Source organism: Oryx dammah, unplaced genomic scaffold, assembly GCF_014754425.2.
Source record: "Oryx dammah isolate SB20612 unplaced genomic scaffold, SCBI_Odam_1.1 HiC_scaffold_18, whole genome shotgun sequence".
Lineage (NCBI taxonomy): Eukaryota > Metazoa > Chordata > Mammalia > Artiodactyla > Bovidae > Oryx > Oryx dammah.
This window is the reverse complement of record NW_024070202.1, coordinates 12,979,782-12,999,673: the sequence shown is the minus strand read 5'-3', so window position 1 is coordinate 12,999,673 and position 19,892 is coordinate 12,979,782. Positions and strand designations below refer to the sequence as shown.

Here is a 19,892-nt window from a genome sequence, read left to right as displayed (position 1 = left end):
CCACAGTCTACTGGAGGGGCATGTTAGGTATGAACTTAAACATGAAGTCCAGTTTGTACTTGTGAGTAATAACCGCATTCTAGTTCCTTTATTGAGATGCCAATGAGTCGTAAGAACTACACACATATAAACACATACACACAGGTAAATCAAGCTAATCACACTTAACCTCTGTTGAGTCCTGGTCTGAATAGTGGATTTGTCTCATATGGCTAAGAACTCAGGGATTTTACAGATCGCAAAGAGTCTTGACTGACAGATTTCTTTACTATCTTTCAAAGTGCAACAGAACATGAGAGTGGAAGGCAATCAAGTATAAGGTTACTGATGGTGATGGTTGTGGGGTGTCACAGAGAAAGGGTTTGTCACCTGTCTAAGGGAGACACACACAGAGAGAAATAGAGATGGACTCTAGTCTACAACCTCCCTGTGGGAATGAATGGAATATCATCACTGTATATTTGGCCGTTTGCACAATGCTGGACACAGAGGAGGTGTTCAACTATTTGTTGAATAAATACATGAATGAATAGATTAATATTAGTAAACATGGAAGACAACGGAGTTCTTCAAGGCTGGAAACCTTCAGGGAAGGAAAGAATGTGAGGCACTACTTGCATCCAGTCATAGCTAATACCTAATAATGGTTATCATACTAGTAACTGACTACTTATAAAGTTAATATTTAGAAAAGCTAATTAATTTATCCTTTCTAGTTACTCAGAAGCATCATCAACCCAGGAAAATAAAAAATGAGAAAGCTCAAGTATGTAATCTCTGGAGAAGAAACTACCACCCCTTTTTCTTGGTCCTGCTTACAGCAGCTATGAACTTAATCCCAAAGAAGAGGCAGTGGCAAGCAAAGGAGTTCTTTGGAGAGAAGAAGGAATTCTCACGTTTTCATGCTAATTACTGCTAACCACATTCTGCTGAATATTCCTGCTAATGGTCTGTGAAGCACAGATTATACCCATGTAATACTTTCCCAAATTTGAGATGAAACACTTGCTTTTTAGAATGAAAAGAGAAAATAATCTAGACAAGATGTAGCCACTTTAAAAAAAATTTGAGTCAGATTTCATATGTGATTGACCCACTTTCTGACTACAACGTACTTCTTTCAGATAGCTAATTACACCTGAAAACTCAAACAGTGGAATACAAGGTATTAACCTCTTCCTCCAAAATAGGTCCCTCTGCTCTTTGCCTTCTTACAAACAAAGTAAGGTCTATACACACTTTTTTCTGAGAAGATGAGAGAGGGCTTGTTACAAGTATATTTCTATAAAAGTGCTATTACAATCTACCATTTAGGTTAATTACTAAGAATTTCTGAAGCCTTCATTCTTTTGAAAGTAAGCCAAAATCACAGGACAAGTCCTTCACCAACTTAATAAATTAGCAGGTTTAACATACTTTCTCTTGCCTCCACAAGGATCTTGTATACCCTAAGTACTTAATTTTTACCTCAAAACTTCTTTTAGAAGTCTTGTGCTTAGGACCAAACCTGTGGAAGATAATTCCAACAAATCAATAGGCTCAGGGAAGAAGAACAGGGAAAATATCAGGGGTAAAGCTATGATGCTTACTAAAAGTTACAAAACAAAGTGAGCCCCCACAATCAATTGTATTTCTATATTCAAGATGCATTCATGGAAAGATTACAGCCTTTGATTTGGTAGAGATGTGTGTGCTAAGTTGCTTCAGCTGTGTCTGACTCTTTTCAACACTATGGATTATAGACCACTAAGCTCCTCTGTCCATGGAATTCTCCAGGCAAGAACACTGGAATGGGTTGCCATGCTCACTTCTAGGGGATCTTCCTGACCCAGGGATTGAACGTGCGTCTCCTGCATTACAGGTGGATTTTTTACCCATTATATTTAAAGTGACTCTACATGTGTAAGAGTTTCTTCCTCCATGTGATCTTAACTAGTTTTTAAGACTCTAGTTACATAAAATAAATGAAAATGAGCCTATTGTTTGGGCATCGTTCCATCATTTAACCTGTTTAAGCAAAAATTTATTACTTCTATTAATTAAAACATACAACTCAAAGGACAATACTGTATTGACACTGCTAAGAAATTCTTGTGTTAATTCTGGGAGCATATTTTAAAATTTATGGACTAATCTTGCTGTATTATCTTTATTATAGATTTTCTATCACCTCCTATGCAATATAAGTTACTGTGAGAATTTCTTCTAAATAAAAACCAGTTAATGGATTAAGACCTACACTGTTTTCACCTCCATATATATATATATACACATATATTCTTTTTCTATATGAGTATGTTAGTGTTTATTGAAACTTTATGGGATGCTATTATCTAAAATCTCTAGGCCTCATGAAGAATGTCCTTCAACAAGAAACTTGCTGAGGATGTGAAATACTAATCAGATAGGAAAAGATAAAAAGTAAGGGAGTTCTCTTGTCCCATAATGTAAATGGAAAGCAGTATTGATTATTAGCTATGCAAAAGACATAGGCCTGTTTCTGTGTGTCACAAATTGAGGTGTTAGTGAAGTCAAACAAAACAAAAGCTAAAAAAACCAAAATTAACAGTACCTTTTTCTTGTAGTATTTTCATGGTGGTGGCTTGATTGTGGCAAGGCAGTTCTTCCATATCATGATCAGATTTCGAAGGAGAAGAGACTGAAGTGTCTTCCCCAACAGAGGAGGAAGGCTCCCCTTCCGAGTACAGTGGTCCTTCTTGAAATTCAGCTATGTGGTCAGATGAGAAGGGCACACTGCCAGCCACTGGAGTGAGGGATGAAGCTCCAGAATCTGATTCTGGAGAAGCTCTCAAACCCTTGGGCAGAAGTGATTTGGTAATGTGCATGTGGTTATAGAAACTGTTTGAAGGCTGTTGGTATAAGAGATTATAAAGGAGGTTATGCCACTGATCATCAGTCCATTTGATACTTACTTTGAAATCAGACCAACCTTGTTTTTAGTCAATCCCTAAGAAAACCAATTTTTGACGGTTTACAGATGAGACTGCATAATTCACAACAATGTACCATATTACCACTGTCGCTAACACAGACACCTAAGACATAATAAAAACAATGCCTTGTGCATTAATTATTTACCACCAGGAAAAATCAACAGCTGAATATCAAAAGCACCATCATGAAATATGACGATATGGATATTGCTCTTGGTTGTTAGCTCATTGAATGAGTACAGAAAGAATTTGAATTATAACAATATATAGAGGTGAATAAGAATTTAGGAGACAAAGAAGTGAACTATTCCAGCTGTTTTCAACTAGAATACAGAATCTGGCTGCAGGAAAATCATTATTTTCAATAAGCTGTAGGAACAAGGATACAGCCCAAAGCCTCAAGTCAGAAAGCGGTCGGGGTGCTCACCTTTCGCTCCAGACTGTCCTCCCCATCAGTTGAGCTGACACTATCATAGAGTCTTGTCCTAGACGGTCGCTGGCGTCTGTTCTTCAAGGAGAGCTGGGCCCGAGTTTTCAGTGCTTTTGAATCCAGGCGCTCTGTCTCTGGGACTGCTTCATTAAAGTCTAAAAAGAAAACATTGCAAAACAATCTGTGAAACCTTTGGAGAGGACTGACAGAGACTATGGACACTGAAAACAAAATATCAAAGTTATGAGTAACACCAGGCAGGAAACAGGTGAGAATCATGGTGGTCTGTCTGGTAACAAAGAAAACAAAGATGAGATTTGGGAGAAATGTACAAAGCCTACAGAAAGAAGCCGACATTAAACATGACCAAAGCCAACAGCAAAAACCTAACATTCACAGGTCATGAAACCTTCCTATGATTCTACAAAGCACTCACTAGTATTTATTTGTTTACATGAATATATGCTGAAGTGTTGGATGAAGAAAGATGTGAGAAGAAGGTGTATCAAAGTTGAGAGCTCTTAGAAATTAAGACAAAAACCTACGAAAGTCAGGTGCCAGGTAAAGAGCAGATAACAAAAGGTGACCATCAGCATAAACATTCTATAGCAAAAGTTACCAAAACTGTAACTGTAAAAACTAAACCACTTTGGTCTTAATATTTATATACTTTTCCCACTCAAAACAGAGTTTCTGAAAATTTAGCTTGCTCTTTGAACTCTCTAGAAAGACCAGCAAAGAACTTATCTCAACAGCAAATTTAAGATAACTGGGGAAATAAAACAAGGTATGCTATCCAAGCACAACAAAAACAAAAAGCAATTAAACCACCACAAGTACTTAATTTACTAGTATTATGAATGAAGTAGAATAAACTGCCCATTGATAGATAGATAAAGAAGATGTGTATACACACACACGAATATTCAGGTCAGTTCAGTTGCTCAGTCGTGCCCAACTCTTTGCCACCCATGGACTTCAGCATGCCAGGTTTCCCTGTCCATCACCAACTCTCAGAGCTTGCTCAAACTCATGTCCATCGACTCGGTGATGCCATCCAACCATTTCATCTCCTCCTGCCTTCAATCTTTCCCAGCATCAGGGTCTTTTCCAATGAGTCAGGTCTTCACAGCAGGTGGCCAAGAGATTGGAGCTTCAGCTTAAGCATTAGTCCTTCCAATAAATATTCAGGGCTGATTTCCTTTAGGATTGACTATTTTGATCTCTTTGCAATTCAAGGGACTTGAGTCTCCTCCAACACCATAATTCAAAAGCATCAATTCTCGAGCACTGAGCTTTCCTTATGGTCCAACTGTCACATCCATACATGACTACTGGAAAAACCATAGCTTTGACTAGATGGGCCTTTGTCAGCAAAGTAATGTCTTGGCTTTTTAATATGCTGTTTAGGTTGGTCATAGCGTTTCTTCCAAGGAGCAAGCGTCTTTTAATTTCATAGCTGTAGTCACCATCTGCAGTGATTTTAGAGCCCAAGAAAATAAAGTCTGTCACTGTTTCCATTGTTTCCCCATCTATTTGCCGTGAAGTGATGGGACCGGATGCCATGATCTTCGTTTTCTGAATGTTGAGCTTTAAGCCAACTTTTTCACTCTCCTCTTTCACTTTCATCAAGAGGTTCTTTAGTTCCTCTTCACTTTCTGCCATAAGGGTGGTGTCATCTGCGTATCTGAGGTTATTGATGAAGACAGCTAAATATTTTCTAATCAGTAGTCTCTTTATTTTTTACATGTCAATGGAAATAAAAAATCCCCTTGATTACTTTAATTTCCTCCTTCTAACAAATTCTTAACTTGCAACTGTCCATTAAGAGTTGTGATCATTGGGAGAGAATCAACTTTACAAGCTCTTGTTTACATATAAAACATGGAAATACAACATAAAGGGATGCAATAATTTAGATACACTGCTGTACACACACATCTTACAATCTATCTATCTCATATTTGGATTGCACATTCTATAATACCAAACACTGTCCCATACACCATCTCATTTGTTCCTCACAACAGCTCCAACAGACAGCATAGCCAAGTATATACAGCCAAGCATATACTTTGCTCTCCTGAAGCTCCAAAAACCTAACTGTCTTGTCCTCATCCATATAGCTAGTTGATGAGCTACCAAACCTTTCTAGTTTCTTGACTCCTAGGCCACTAGCCTGTGTACTCCAATTTAGCTGATGTTGAACAAATTATGAGAATCAGATTTTAAAGCAATTAGAGTTCAGGGTTTTCAGCTGTCAATTCACATAAGATGTAACTAGGAAACTCACTTCTCCAACAGGTTATTATGAAATATTATTAATCTTTCACATATGTGGAAGAATATCAAAAAAGGAAGATGTTGAAAACTGTAGAAAAATTATTTCTCAGATGATTTCTTCTTTTGTTGGTTTAGTAACAGCTTTGGTTACCCAGTGACAAAAAGACCTAAGAAAGAAGCTCATTCTACTTTCGTGAGCATGATTCCTTGAGCAACAGAACCTGAGCTCTGGAGCACCCAGCAGAGTACACAACACCCAGGACTGTAGCAGCTACCTCATCACTCAATGCTGAACAAATAAAGTAAGGGAACACGAAAACTGCTATTAGCAGGACTGGGAGTATAGAGGTTATCCTGGAACCTTGCTCCACTGCTCTTCAGTAATTTGCCTGGTTTGGTTTTGGACAACCATAAAATAACAATTTCAGATGCTTGTTTTATCATCAGCTAGCGCTGACTGGGTGCAACCCTCCAGACAGCATGCATGTAACAACATCTATTAAATGCAGAGTTAGCTAAAGCCTGAGAAGCAGGGCTTTAGAGCCATTACCCAAGTGGCCAACCACACATCACATCCAATTGACAATTTCTGAAGGCCTGAAAACAAAGATCTCAGGGTCTCTTTATAGCAGTGATAGAGTGCAGAAGAGTTGATGCCTTTGAACTGTGGTGCTGGAGAAGACTCTTGAGAGTCCGTTGGACTGCAAGGAGATCAAACCAGTCAGTCCTAAAGGAAATCAGTCCTGAATATTCATTGGAAAGACTGATGCTGAAGCTGAAGCTCTGATACTTTGGCCACCTGATATGAAGAGTCAACTCCCTAGAAAAGACCCTGATGATGGGAAAGACTGAAGTCAAAAGGAGAAGGGGGGTGATAGTATGAGATGGTTATATAGCATTACTGACTCAAGAGATATGAAGCTGAACAATCTCTGGAGATGATGAAGGAAAGGGAAGCCCGGGGTGCTGCAGTCCATGGGGTCGCAAAGGTCGAACACAACTTAGCAACTGAACAACTACAACGGACTGTAAATCAGTAATTTGTGTTCCCATCCTGAGGAATAAAAAAAGTGTTTTAAAGAACCAGAAAACTGGAATTGAGCTGAGAACTTTCACTTCATCAACTCTTATGCCAGAAGGAAGTTGGAAGAAATGTCCAGAGGAAGCAACTACTAAAGACATCACAAATAATACCCTCCTCAGAAGCATTAGAGGGCATGTATGAGAGAGAAGGAAAATGTGTACAGGATTTCTGCGGCTGGAAACTAAAGGGTGATCTAATGGCCAGTAGAAAGCTAGCTTTTTAAAATCACGTCACGTAAGAATCAGAATATTACAATTTGAACCTTAGGGGTTCTAGCCCAGCTTTCTCTTTCAAGTAGGAAAACCAAGGCTGAGTGGTCACTAACTTGTCTACTGACCGTAGCACACTTAATCTGTGGAAGACTGGATAGAGCGCAGTCCTCAGAAGCCTAGCCTCATCCTAGAAGGCCACTATCCAGTCTGAAAGTAAACTTCAGAAGCAATCTTCCACCTTGTTTGAAACCTCTTTTTGGTCTTACTTTATGTTCCAAACAAAAATACCCATCAATGGCTTATTTGGCAAATTCCCGGAAGGATATATATATAAACAACTGAGGGATTTTATCTGTGTATTTATCCAAGAAATAAAATCTTTACATGGAAAAATTAGCTGTCAGTTTTGTGGATGACGATGGTTCAGCTGGTTCAACGTTTCCAAGTTATGTGCTGCTCAGTGTAAGGAGCTGGACACACCACTGTAAAGAGCTGGACACAACTGAGCGACTAAGCACACACGAGAAAAAGCACACCGTGTAAGGGTCTAGGCGGCCACGTCCACTGTCATTCGGCCTCCACAGAGACCTCAGTCAGCAGCACAGCGCAACGCTGCTCTCACAGCTCAGGACCCGGGTTCCCCCTCTGCCCCCGCTCTTCAGTGCTTCTTGTTCCCTCCTCCCCTTTCTTCTCTATTCTTTCTTTCAGACCCTCTAGACTCTGAAACAGCTTATCTCTGATTCAAATGCAGCTAGAAATAGAAAAGAAGAGCAGACACAGGGCATCGATAGACACAGCAGAAAGATACAGGAAAGGTGTGAAGCAGCTGACAGCAATGCAGTTGCCAGTGGGTGGGACTTCACCTCAAAATACCTGCATTTTAAGGCTAGCTTCAGTATCGATTCACACTGGATCCTTTGAAAGAGTTTAATGGATTTGATCACAATTTTAGCAGCTGTTATGAAAAACGCTCTGTGAAATTAGGATGTTATAGATCACATTATACAGAAACCAGTTCCCTACAGTAATGGTGTGAATCATTCAGGGTTTCCACTAGATTGATGTTGTTTTTGACGTAAATGGAATGCTGCCCATGGACCAGACCTCAGCAGAGGGAACTGGGGCAGCATAACAATGGGGTCTGCTCTGCGTCCTTATGTGGATCATTCTACTCAAAAACACTCACACCTTACACCACCGCCCTGCCTGGTTTGTGCTATTATCAACCAAAATGCTGAGCTTAATGAGGAACTTGGTGGCGTCTTTAAACTCAAACAGTATCCGCATGTCATCCAGTCACTGCAAGTTCACAAAAGATGGGCCCATAGGGCTTTGGGTTGATACATATTGTATCAGAGGTGGGCTGATGTACTTCAGAGAGACGGTGTAAAATAGTCACCACGAGAGGAGACTTGGGGTTAGTCTTCCCTGAACAGAATCCAAAACAGAGGCTGTCACTAAATTGAGCAATTTGTCTAATCGCTCTTTCCCTCAGAATCCTCAGCTTCTAAACAGGCATGATGATAACAACATAATAAAGACTAAATGCATTAACACATATATAAATGCTTGGAAGAGCACATAATAAGCACTTAATAAATGTCTTTATTTACTGACATACAAAAAAAGATTAGCAAGATACTCTTAAGTGACTGAAGCAATTTAAGAACAACATGTATATTCATTTTAAATATTAAGAAAAACAGCAACATAAAATACATTTTCTAACAGTAAATATGTCCATATAGTTGCATAGCAAGTGAACTGAAAAGATACACTTCATTCTGATAACGGTGGTTGCTTTCAAAGAAGATATTAGATTTGAAGAGGTTGGTCGACAGGTACCTCAGTCTTATTTGTAATGTTAAAAAAATTTTGTGTTAGCTATTTTAGAAAAATCTATACATGACATGTAATTAAAATTAGCAAAGAAGAAAGAGCACACATTTAGTATATTTTCTTTTAGAGACATCTCAATTTCATTCTAATCTGATAGCTCTAGTGTTCTAGGACTCAGATGTTGATATCAGCCCAGGATACCCAGTCAAGGTCCCGGTGACCATCAGCCCGCCCTGACATGAGAAGGCTGTCTTTCATCACATACATGGAGACTGTTTGCCTGCTTGGCCATTTTACTGCCAGATGATTTGGACTAAAGAAGACCCTACAGCTTAGCTTCCTTCCAGCTACTTCTCTGTTTTAGTGCTGTAGGGGAAGATGTACTGAATCAGATATGGTAATCTGAGGTCAAGTTATACAACTTCAGCTCACCTTATGATAGCACTTTGGTTAGGAACTCACCCATGGGCAACTCTCACTCTAAACTCTATTAATAGTTGAATTCTTTACAACCACCCAAGCCTGACCAATTTTATACCTCAGGTAGTATTCATGAAATTTTAGGAGGCTGACTTGATTTCTTACCCTTTTAGATCAATCAAAAGATTACTGTTTCCTAATTTTTAATTAGGTCTGACTTTATTGTTGTATATATGTTATTTGCTAATCTTTGAAAAATATTGAGGAATACTGTTTACCTCTTTATCAACAAATGCAATCTCAAAAATATCCATATGATCTTTGAAACATAATTTGGCTATTTGTCTTAATGTAGTGTTTTTCCAGTGCAGTCTGGTATTTAACTTAGCCTTCTTCAGTTTATGGTCAGTCTACACTCCTATTCTCAGAGCAGAGAGAGGTCCAGATTTTGCTGTCCATATCTTTTAAGACTATACTTTCAGGGGTCATTTCTGTAGTTCATATCTCAGGAATGACTCTTTAGAAATGCCACTAGACTAGCCTACCCATAGAAGAAGTGGCTATAAGTCAGAAAAACAACAGAAGAAAAACCAGATGAGCTATCCTAAATTCCATCATATATCATTTGAAACACTTGTACAAGTTGCTTGATTCTGAGAATATAAAGCGATTACAGAATTTAGATTTAGATAACAAGGCATTTCAATATCTTAGGACTCCTTCACTGTCAGCTGTCTTTAGACTTTGACAGAAAAGATCTGCATTACCTAAAATTTGAATAAATGTTAAATCAAATCTGCAGTACATCATGAGAAATGCTGGGCTGGAGGAAGCACAAGCTGGAATCAAGATCGCGGGGAGAAATATCAATAACCTCAGATATGCAGATGACACCACCCTTATGACAGAAAGTGAAGAAGAACTAAAGAGCCTCTTGATGAAAGTGAAAGGATAGTGAAAAGTTGGCTTAAAGCTCAACATTCAGAAAACTAAGATCATGGCATCTGATCCCATCACTTCATGGCAAATAGATGGGGAAACAGTGAAAACAGTGGCTGACTTTATTTTTCTGGTCTCCAAAATCACTGTGGATGCTGATTGCAGCCATGAAATTTAAAGACGCTTGCTCCTTGGAAGGAAAGTTGTGACCAACCTAGACACCATATTAGAAAGCAGAGACATTACTTTGTCAACAAAGGTCTGTCTAGTCAAGGCTATGGTTTTTCCAGTGGTCATGTATGGATGTGAGAGTTGGACTATAAAGAGAGCTGAGTGCGAAAGAATTGATGCTTTTGAACTGTGGTGTTGGAGAAGACTCTTGAAGAGTCCCTTGGACTGCAAGGAGATCCAACCAGTCCATTCTAAAGGAGATCAGTCCTGGGTGTTCATTGGAGGGACTGATGTTGAAGCTGAAACTCCAATACTGTGGCCACCTGATGCGGAGAGCTGACTCATTTGAAAAGACCCTGATGCTGGGAAAGATTGAGGGCAGGAGGAGAAGGGGACAACAGAAGATGAGATGGTTGGATGGCATCACTGACTCAGTGGACATGGGTTTGGGTGGACTCCAGGAGTTGGTGATGGACAGGGAGGCCTGGTGAGCTGTGGTTCATGGAGTCGCAAAGAGTCGGACACGACTGAGCAACTGAACTGAATAATGAACTGAATAAATCAAATCAAATGGGCAAACTGGCTGGGAACTGCAGACTTCTGTGAGTAGGACTATGAAATCAAGTGCAGAACTTGGGTCTAGGAAGGTGGATTATGTGAATGTCCTTTTCTTAACATTTTAGAGTCTTTGACATGACAATAAACAAGCTTCTGTGTTCTTAGTCAGGGTCTCCTACAGGTATCAAAATTAGCTTTTCTGTCAAAAATCTCTAGATATGAGTAATCACAAGCATGCTTATTAGGTGACTCCCCAAATTATATATCCGATGCTACATCTTCCTTGATTATAGTATGGAAAGAATACTATAAAACACTACATAAAATCTGAATAAAATTCAGATGTGAATGCCTTTGGTAGATTTTATGCCTTTGGTAGAGAATAACCTGTTACCCGAGATGAGAGTTGTTTGCTTCCTAAATGGGAAAGTATCTTCTGACTAGAGGATAGACTGAGTTATGTACGGCATTAGAAGATTTAAGAAAACTTAAAATTTATAATACATATAAGTATAACAGATATGTATAAGAACTTCTTAAGTACTTTTTTTTCCTTAAGTACTTGAAAATATTGTCAGTTGCTAATAGTACATAAAAAGGAAATCAAATATAACAAATTCATAAATGCAATTTAAAATGTTTGCCAATGTTCAATTAGCTAAGTCTGTATATAGGAACTAAACATTCAAAGATCACTTAGTATAGATTTGTAAATCAAATTAAAAAACTATGTTTTTGATAATGTAACTTGAATAAATCAAACATTAAAACCAAAATAAAAATCAGAATGACTTTTTGGTGCCCCTAAACTCTTCTGTTTCATCCAAAACAAACAAACAAACAAACCTCACAAGCAACAGAATTTTCAGTATATCTACATTCTAATGTTTCCTAACTTTTCTCATAAGTGGAATTTCCTATAGTTCTCATAAATAATCAGGGCCAGTATTGAAGTAGAACATTACTTCATGTCCACCTACAAGAATTCAATTATAATCTGATGCCTGTGCCCCACAGTAACAGAAAAACTTTAAGGGACTGAACCTTTATTGGAACAACATGGTTGGCAGATTGTTCAGAACTATGCATACAAGATAATTTTCTGGTCCCAATTCTGGAAACAGTTGTTCATTTTCTGAGTTTTGATTCTCTAGATACTATGATACCATGATTGATCCTGTTTAGCTCTGGGCTGATAGAATAAATTTCACCTTAAATGAAATCCTGAATAATCCACAGGAATCCACTGCACACACTACATATACAAATCACTTTGTACACTTTCTACTTTTATATCCCTCCATCCTAACTTCCCAGCCTATTCTTTTAGTCAACTTACCTTAGCATAACCATACAGCGTCTTCCAAACTATGTAACTATGACTCCATGGTGAACCACATTATAAAACAAAAGAAACATTTCAAAACACAGCTATCTTGTACAACTTCCTTGAAGAGGAGTTATATTACACATTTGGGTCAAAACTGTCTGTACTTCCAGAGAAGATCACAATCTACATTATAGTTCAACTGGCTTTTGAATTTTACTCAAAAGCCAAAATAAAATAGGAAGCAGCTCACTTTTTCTAAAATTAACAGAAAATTACTAAGCTTAAGCTCATTCTGACAAAAATCACTTGCTTTCTATGCAAACAACTCTAGCTCTCTTCTAGCACTCATACATCTCTCAGTATGACTGAAGGGTCTGGTGCCTTCTGTGAACTTATGAAGATGCAGTGAGAAATATGAACCAAGGAGAGTTGTCATTTTGCAACTCAGTACCTCCTTTTGAATGCCTCGTTGATTTGGCAACAAAAGTCTTAATGGCTTACACATAGACAGAAGCAAAACTTGCACAAAACTAGACAGGCAATTTAAGTGCTTTGCTTTCTGGGTAAGAGAACAGATTTTGGCTTTAATGATATGCCAGAAAACAATCAATAAGTATTGATTTCTCACTCATTTAGCTTGTTCATTAAAATTTTCCACAGTGACTTACTGGGAATGTTCAACCTTTAATTAGTGCAAATCAATAATATTTCATGGCCAAAATTACTTACTGGGGATTAAAAGTTACTGAAAATAATTTGTTCAGGAAAAATGAAAATTGTGAAAGTATACCAAGAAATGATGTCTATATGCATGATAAAGAAAGCTTGACTCTAGTTGAGAATTCTCCCCTGCCTCAATTTAGAGCTAAACGACATGCCAGCATGGAATAATACTCCACTGCTCTGTATCTCGTGCTCTGGCACAGGACACTCTTGATGATGGAGAACAAGCATTCACTTCCCTTTTCATATCTTGCCATTTCGTGAATTCTGACTTTAATTATGTCTTTAACTTTTAACATTCTGGATTCCAGTGCCAAAAGTGAATGTTTAGTGTATTCTCAGACTCCATCAGGAAATAAATCAGATGTGGTGATAGGAGTCTGGCCTGGCCTAGAATCCACAGGTACCAGAAAAGAGCTGCTAACAATGAGGACTTGGGGAAAAGCAGAAAAGACACAGACAACACAAGGTTACAGCCTCAGCAAAAAATGATTTTCTGGAGGAGTCCAAAGTCCAGGAACTTTCTTATCAATATAAATGTATGGCTGATGCTGACTTTTTATTTTCCCTTAAAAATCTTAAACTAGTATTTATTTTAAGCCTAAAAAAAAAAACTTTGTGGTTTTTCTCATTCTCATCTTTTAATTATGCTACTTAAATTTTTTATATTTAAAAATATTTTATTTAAGCAAAAAAGTATACCATCTATATAAGTCATATAGAAATAGGAGGGGAAAAAAGATACTTTTGTACCTACTATCGAGCCTAAGAAATAAAATTATTACTTCTGAAGCCCTCTCTATGCCCTGTTCCTAGTTGTAACCCTTGGGTTTTTTCTCCTAGTTATTCCACAGAAGTATCTCTAAAGAATATATTGATTAATTTTGCTTGTTTTTTAAACTTTACATACATGGTAATGAACTGTATATAATATCTTCAAATCATTTTTCTTTTTGTCTGCTCAACATGATGTTCAAACGTTTGATCGGGATTAATTACCTTTTAACTGTAGCTATCATGAATGATGTTGCTGCACATTTTTGAACCTGTCTCCTGGCACACAGCAAGAATTTCTGGAGAGCATACATTACATACAGAACTGAACATACTGGGCCATAGAATTTGCACATATTCCATTTTACTAGATAATTCAAATTGTTTTAACAAAATAGTTGTATGAGTTTTCCTTTTTTCCCCTACATACTAGCTATCACATATTACCATGAAACTTTGTCTTTGTCAATCATTTTATTTTTATTAGTATGGCTGAACATTTATGCTCATCAACCTTTGGGTTTCTTCTTTTGTGAACAGATTGCTTACGTGTTTTGTCCATTTTTCTATTATGTTAGTTGTGTTTTTTTATGATTGGGTAAGTTTAAGTATATTCTGGATAACAATAACCAACTTGTTTCTTAGTTACATGGGCTAAGCCTCTCTCAATTTTTGGCTTCCAAGTTTTACTAGTGTCTTTTCATAATCAGATTTTCTTAATATTATTGTGCTCAAAATTATCAGATTTTGCTTATGATTTAGAAATTTTGTATTAAATAAGATATCACATGAGCATTCTCCTACATTTTATTCTGAAAGTTTTAAATGCTGCCTTTCATTGTCGAGACTTTAATCCATTTGAAACCTATTTCACGAATGGTGTGAGATCAGATCCGATTTCCGTTTTCTCTTGAGTGGTCAACTTTCCCAGCTATCTGTTGGTCCATCCTCTCCCCACTATCTGCCACGTCTGCTTTGTATTATTCTCAAACTAACATGAATGGACCAGTCTGTTTCTGGACTCAATTCTGTTGCACTGGTCTACTTGTCAGCTGCTGAGGTTACACCACACTGTCTTAATACTGTTGCTTTAAAATGAATCTCAGCAACTGAAAGAACAAGTTCCCTCACCTTGGTATTCTTCAGGAATATCTTGATTATTATGGGCCAACAAGTTGTTTGTCCACCTACATTTTGGAAACAACCTGTCAAGTTCTGAAAAATCACCTGTTCAAATTCTGATGTTTCCATAGAAACATGCATGGAAATATATAGATTAGTTTGGCATAATGTCATTGTTTCAGTATTGAGCCTTCATATCTCTTTTGATTCATACAGGTCATCTTGAATGTCTTTTCATGGATCTTGAGCTTCTTTTGTTAAATTCACACTGGATACTTTATATTTTTTTGTGTTATCATAAATGGTAGGTTATAAAAGAATGTTAAACTTAATAATTCTGATGATCTGAAGACTCTTGAGGTTTTCTTAATATTTAATTTTATTACTGGTGAATAATGGTAACATTGCTTCTTTTCATTCCTTGTATCTTTTATCTCTTATCTTGTCTACTTCTTGATAGGACCTCTAGGACAACACTGAGTAGATGTGTAATAAACAGTTATGGTGAAATGTTAAAAGTAGTCTTCATTTTAAAGGGAATTCTTGATTTTAACATTTCACCACCAAACATGATAACTGACAGAGACTTGTTATTCTTATATAACAAGAAAGTTCATATGTATTTCTAGTTTAAGAAACTTTTTATCATGAATAAGTGTTCAATTTTATTTAGTATTTGTCTTCATCTAATAAGATGATTATATACATTTTTCTTCTAGCTAATGTGTGAATTATATGAGCTTTCTAATATTAAACCAACTTTGTCTTTCTTACATGGACACAGGTGGTCATGATGATGTATATGAAGATCTTCAAAATCTATTTCTAGATTCACCATTTATCTCTGTGACAAGTAGTTGGTTTTATTTTAAATAAAGAGAATTCTGGCTAGCCAGTGGGTGTTCACTCTGCTCATCTGAAAATACAGGAAGAACTCTATTCCAGAATACAACTGTGTTAGTTTAAACCTCATAAACCTGTATTAACCCCACATCCAACCTAACTATCAACTATACAGATATATACTACATTAGCTATACAAAAAGATATACTCAAGGCATTTGCCAGGGAGTATAAACATTAACCCTCTATAAAAAGCTCACTAAGAATGACACTTGTATAAAAAGAATGCTTTTTAAAGAAAAACAAATCTCCACCTCTTTGAGAATATTTATGAAATCTTTCCTCAGTAATGCAGGTCACACTCCACTTATGGAAGATATTTTTTATGCTTAACTGCAGTAGGGACTTGTTTTCAAACAAAACAAGTCATGACTTTACATGGAAACAACACATGGATTATTTTTAATAAAATAAATCCTGGTAATAAAACTTGTCCATTCAATTTCAAATATTGGTTATAAGATATAGCCACTGATTCTTTCATGTTTAGAAATTCTTTGTCATGATTCAAAAAATTGTTTTGAATCATAAAAATAAACTTATTTACAAACAAAACCCCCACAACTGTTGAATGGGAACGTCTTAATGAAGAGTCCATCCATCTTCTCCAGCAAATATTCTAAATTTTATCTACAGGTATTCACACACAAAAAGAATAAAGTTAATATAGGAAAAAATAAATAAGAAAAGAAATTCCCATTTGATTCATCCAAAAGAAGGCAAGAAAGTAGATAAAAAGAACAAAGAAAGATTTACAAACAGTAAGATGTTAGATTTAAACTCAATATATCAATCAATAAATAGCAACTTTCTAAAGTTGAGAAAAAATTTTAAACATAAGATCAAGACTATAATAAAAATAGGCAACCATTCATTGCTTACAAAAGACAGACAATTTGTAATAAAAGAATGGAAAAAGACATCTCACAGACACTAAAAGATAACACAGCCCTTCAAAAATATTAAGCAAAATCAATAATAAGGTCAATTACTAGAAATAAAGAGGGACATCTCCTAATGATCAAGAGGTCAATCTACTAACAGTTGTTTACTTTTCCTTGCTCTTCTTGATAAAGACTTTATTTAAATATGAGTAAATTATCAAAAAATGATTCAATTCAGAAAAATCAGACTCAATGCAAACAAATAAGCTAACACCTGGGTCACAACAAGCAAGCACAGGGCCAATGACCAAAGAACTGGCTGGTGTGAATACCTAAGCAGGCTCAGAGTTCTACTGACATGTCCATAAGTCCCAGGTTTTCAACTTACTGAGCTCAGGATTCAAATGTAAACTGCTGTCTTAGCGATCTACTTTTAAGAAATCTTGGGCTTTAACGCAACAGCCAAACCATTTTGTGGAAAAAGACTAAGGGAAAGCAGAAACAGAATGAAGGTATTATTTTCTCTAAGATATTCTTAAATAACCTAAAAGGTAGCTAAGAAATATTTGTATTTTTCAGCCACAATCTATTACAAAAGTGGCTTCTCTGGTGACTTAGATGGTAAAGAATCCGCCTGCTAGGCGGGAGACCTGGGTTCAATCCCTGGGTTGGGAAGATCTCCTGGAGGAGGGTATGGCAACCCACTCCAGTATGCTTGCCTGGAAAATCCCCACGGACAGAGAAGCCTGGCGGGCTATAGTCGATGGGGTCACAAAGAGTCGGACATGACTGAGCGACGAAGCACAAGCCTTTCCTATAATCTGCTATCTTGCAATTTAAGTCATTTTCTTCTTGCACAGTTTTCACTGGAGTTAAGAAATAGAAAGTAACTAAAGGAACTAATGATGCTGAAGCTGAAACTCCAGTAGTTTGGCCACCTCATGCGAAGAGCTGACTCACTGGAAAAGACTGATGCTGGGAGGGATTGGGGGCAGGAGGAGGAGAGGACGACCGAGGATGAGATGGCTGGATGGCATCACTGACTCGATGGAAATGAGTCTGAGTGAACTCCGGGAGTTGGCGATGGACAGGGAGGCCTGGTGTGCTGCGATTCATGGGGTCGCAAAGAGTCGGACGCGACTGAGCAACTGAACTGAACTGAAAAGGAACTAAGGGTAAAAAGTTTTATATATAATATTCCACGTTCGTACTTTGGCGAAGATAATATTCAGTGTTATTTAACCAATGGTCCACTGGCTGAGTAGATGGGTATGAAATAAAACAAGTATTTGGTAGTAATGCCCCAAATTCAAAGGGATCCTTGAATTACACTTACAAACCTACTAGTGACCCAGTTTCTGTTATGCCTCAATGCTATTAACAGTATTGCTTTGGATTTTCTGACTTCTTATGATTTCAGCCTTTTCTGAAGGCAGAGTTCCCATCGGTTGTCTGAGAAGCAGTGGATTCCAAAAAAGCAGTACAGTTCAGCTGCGTAGTTAAGAAAATGGGCTGTAGAGCTGGATGAGACTGAGCATGCATGCTGGATCCTTCATTGCTCAGTTGTGTCCAACTCCTTGTGACCTGATGGACTGCAGCCCACCAGGCTCCTCTGTCCATGGGGATTCTCCAGGCAAGCATACTGGAGTAGGTTGCCATGCCCTTCTCAGGGGATCTTCCCCACCCAGGGATGGAACTAAGGTCTCTAGCATTGTAAGCAGACTCTTTACTGTCTGAACCCCCACAATGAGCCTGGGCAGACAGCTTAATTTCTTCACCTACAGTTTCTGATCTGTAAAATGGGATGACAGCAATACTATTCTTACGGTTGTTGTGAGAATTAAGTGAATTACTACGAGTAACTTAAAACACTGCCTGCCCTGTAGAACTATTGTGTTGTTTCCCAGAAATATTTTTTTAAGTGAAGTATAGTTGATTTACAATATTGTGTTAGAAAAGTATTGCTTGTTATCATTATTGTTGACTTTGCAAATGTTATCTTTTTCCATTAATAGAGTTTTTAATTTTTAAGAAAAAACAAAACTGTTAATGGGTCACAATGCTTACAGAATTAAGTATAAACTGTTCTTCATGCATCCAAAGCCTACTTTTACTCCAAAAATACCCTACGACATACCTTGAATGTAAAGCCCCAGCTTTAACATAAGGTTTCTGAATCAGGAAAAATTATTCTAATTTTATTCACTTTTTTCCCATCTTCAACCTCCCTCTCCATCTCTTAAAATGTTCAAATTATCTATTCGTTTCATACCAAACCCTTCCCTGGTGGCTCAGTAATTAAAGAATCCACCTGCAATGCAGGAGACCTGGGATTGATCCCTGAGGAGAAAGAAATGGTAACCCACTCCTGCATTCTTGCTTGGAGAAGTTCATGGACAGAGGAGTCATGGGGTTATAAGAGTCGGACACGACTTAGCAACTAAACCAACCAAAACCTTCTCCTGCCTCATCTGGAATACCTGGAGGCTCAGTAAGAGCATGTTATTTAAGTGAGTTTTTTTTTTTTTTTAGGGAATTTAATCGAACTACAACTACAACTCTTTCTTCTACCAGGATCTCTCTAACAAGCCTGTTCTCTGCTCTTTTTCTAATCCTTACTTGAACATCTGGGTGGCCACAGACATTCCTCGTCACTTCAGGGCCTCTGGATACAAACTAGAGAACTCTTATATAGACCAGCATTACTCAGACACTAAGAAATTACAAACATGAAACATGGCAGCAGGACAAAACTGTCATTTTTCACAGTCTGAAACACATGTAAACTAGTACCTGCCAGGCATACCGGTGTAAACTACAAGTGATTTAGAGAGTCTGCTGTGTCTCTTGGTGAAAAAAAAAAAACAAAAAACTGTTATACTTGCTTTATGTATTTTAACAAAAAGTATCAAACTGTATTAAATAATATGTTTGTATATATAATCTCCCAACTTTTTGGTTTTTGCTACATGGTGCAATTTGTGGGAAGCTTAGTTCCCAGACCAGGGATTGAACCCAGGACCCTCGTCAGTGAGCGTGCAGAGTCCTAACCACTGGACTGCCAGGAAATTCCCAATATATCCACATTTTAATGAGATATTTCAGTAGACTTAGTTTATAGAAAAAGCCATATGTATGATGTTTGAATAGAAATTTAACTGTGGTAAATTTTTTCATGATTTGAAAAATGGTTTTATCACTCTAAATATATACAATAATTTAATAAGAGAGTCACACAATTAATTAATAAGAGAGTCACACAATTA

General features: G+C 37.3%; 1 protein-coding gene and 1 pseudogene across 16 annotated transcripts in view; one reads left to right on the top strand and one right to left on the bottom strand.

Annotated features, from left to right (window-relative positions):
- PPP1R9A (protein phosphatase 1 regulatory subunit 9A) overlaps nt 1-19,892 on the bottom strand; it is a 349,172-nt gene that overhangs the window by 29,214 nt on the left and 300,066 nt on the right. For 8 of the 16 annotated variants that reach the window (XM_040260454.1, XM_040260457.1, XM_040260466.1 and 5 more), the window contains 2 exons: nt 3,382-3,539; nt 2,573-2,870 (listed from right to left, as the gene is read on the bottom strand). In XM_040260454.1, the coding sequence (XP_040116388.1) occupies nt 2,573-2,870; nt 3,382-3,539 (456 nt within the window). The remainder of the gene's footprint in view (nt 1-2,572; nt 2,871-3,381; nt 3,540-19,892) is intronic. The other 8 variants (XM_040260459.1, XM_040260462.1, XM_040260463.1 and 5 more) reach the window with 2 other exon arrangements.
- LOC120878306 lies at nt 9,689-9,783 on the top strand (annotated as a pseudogene).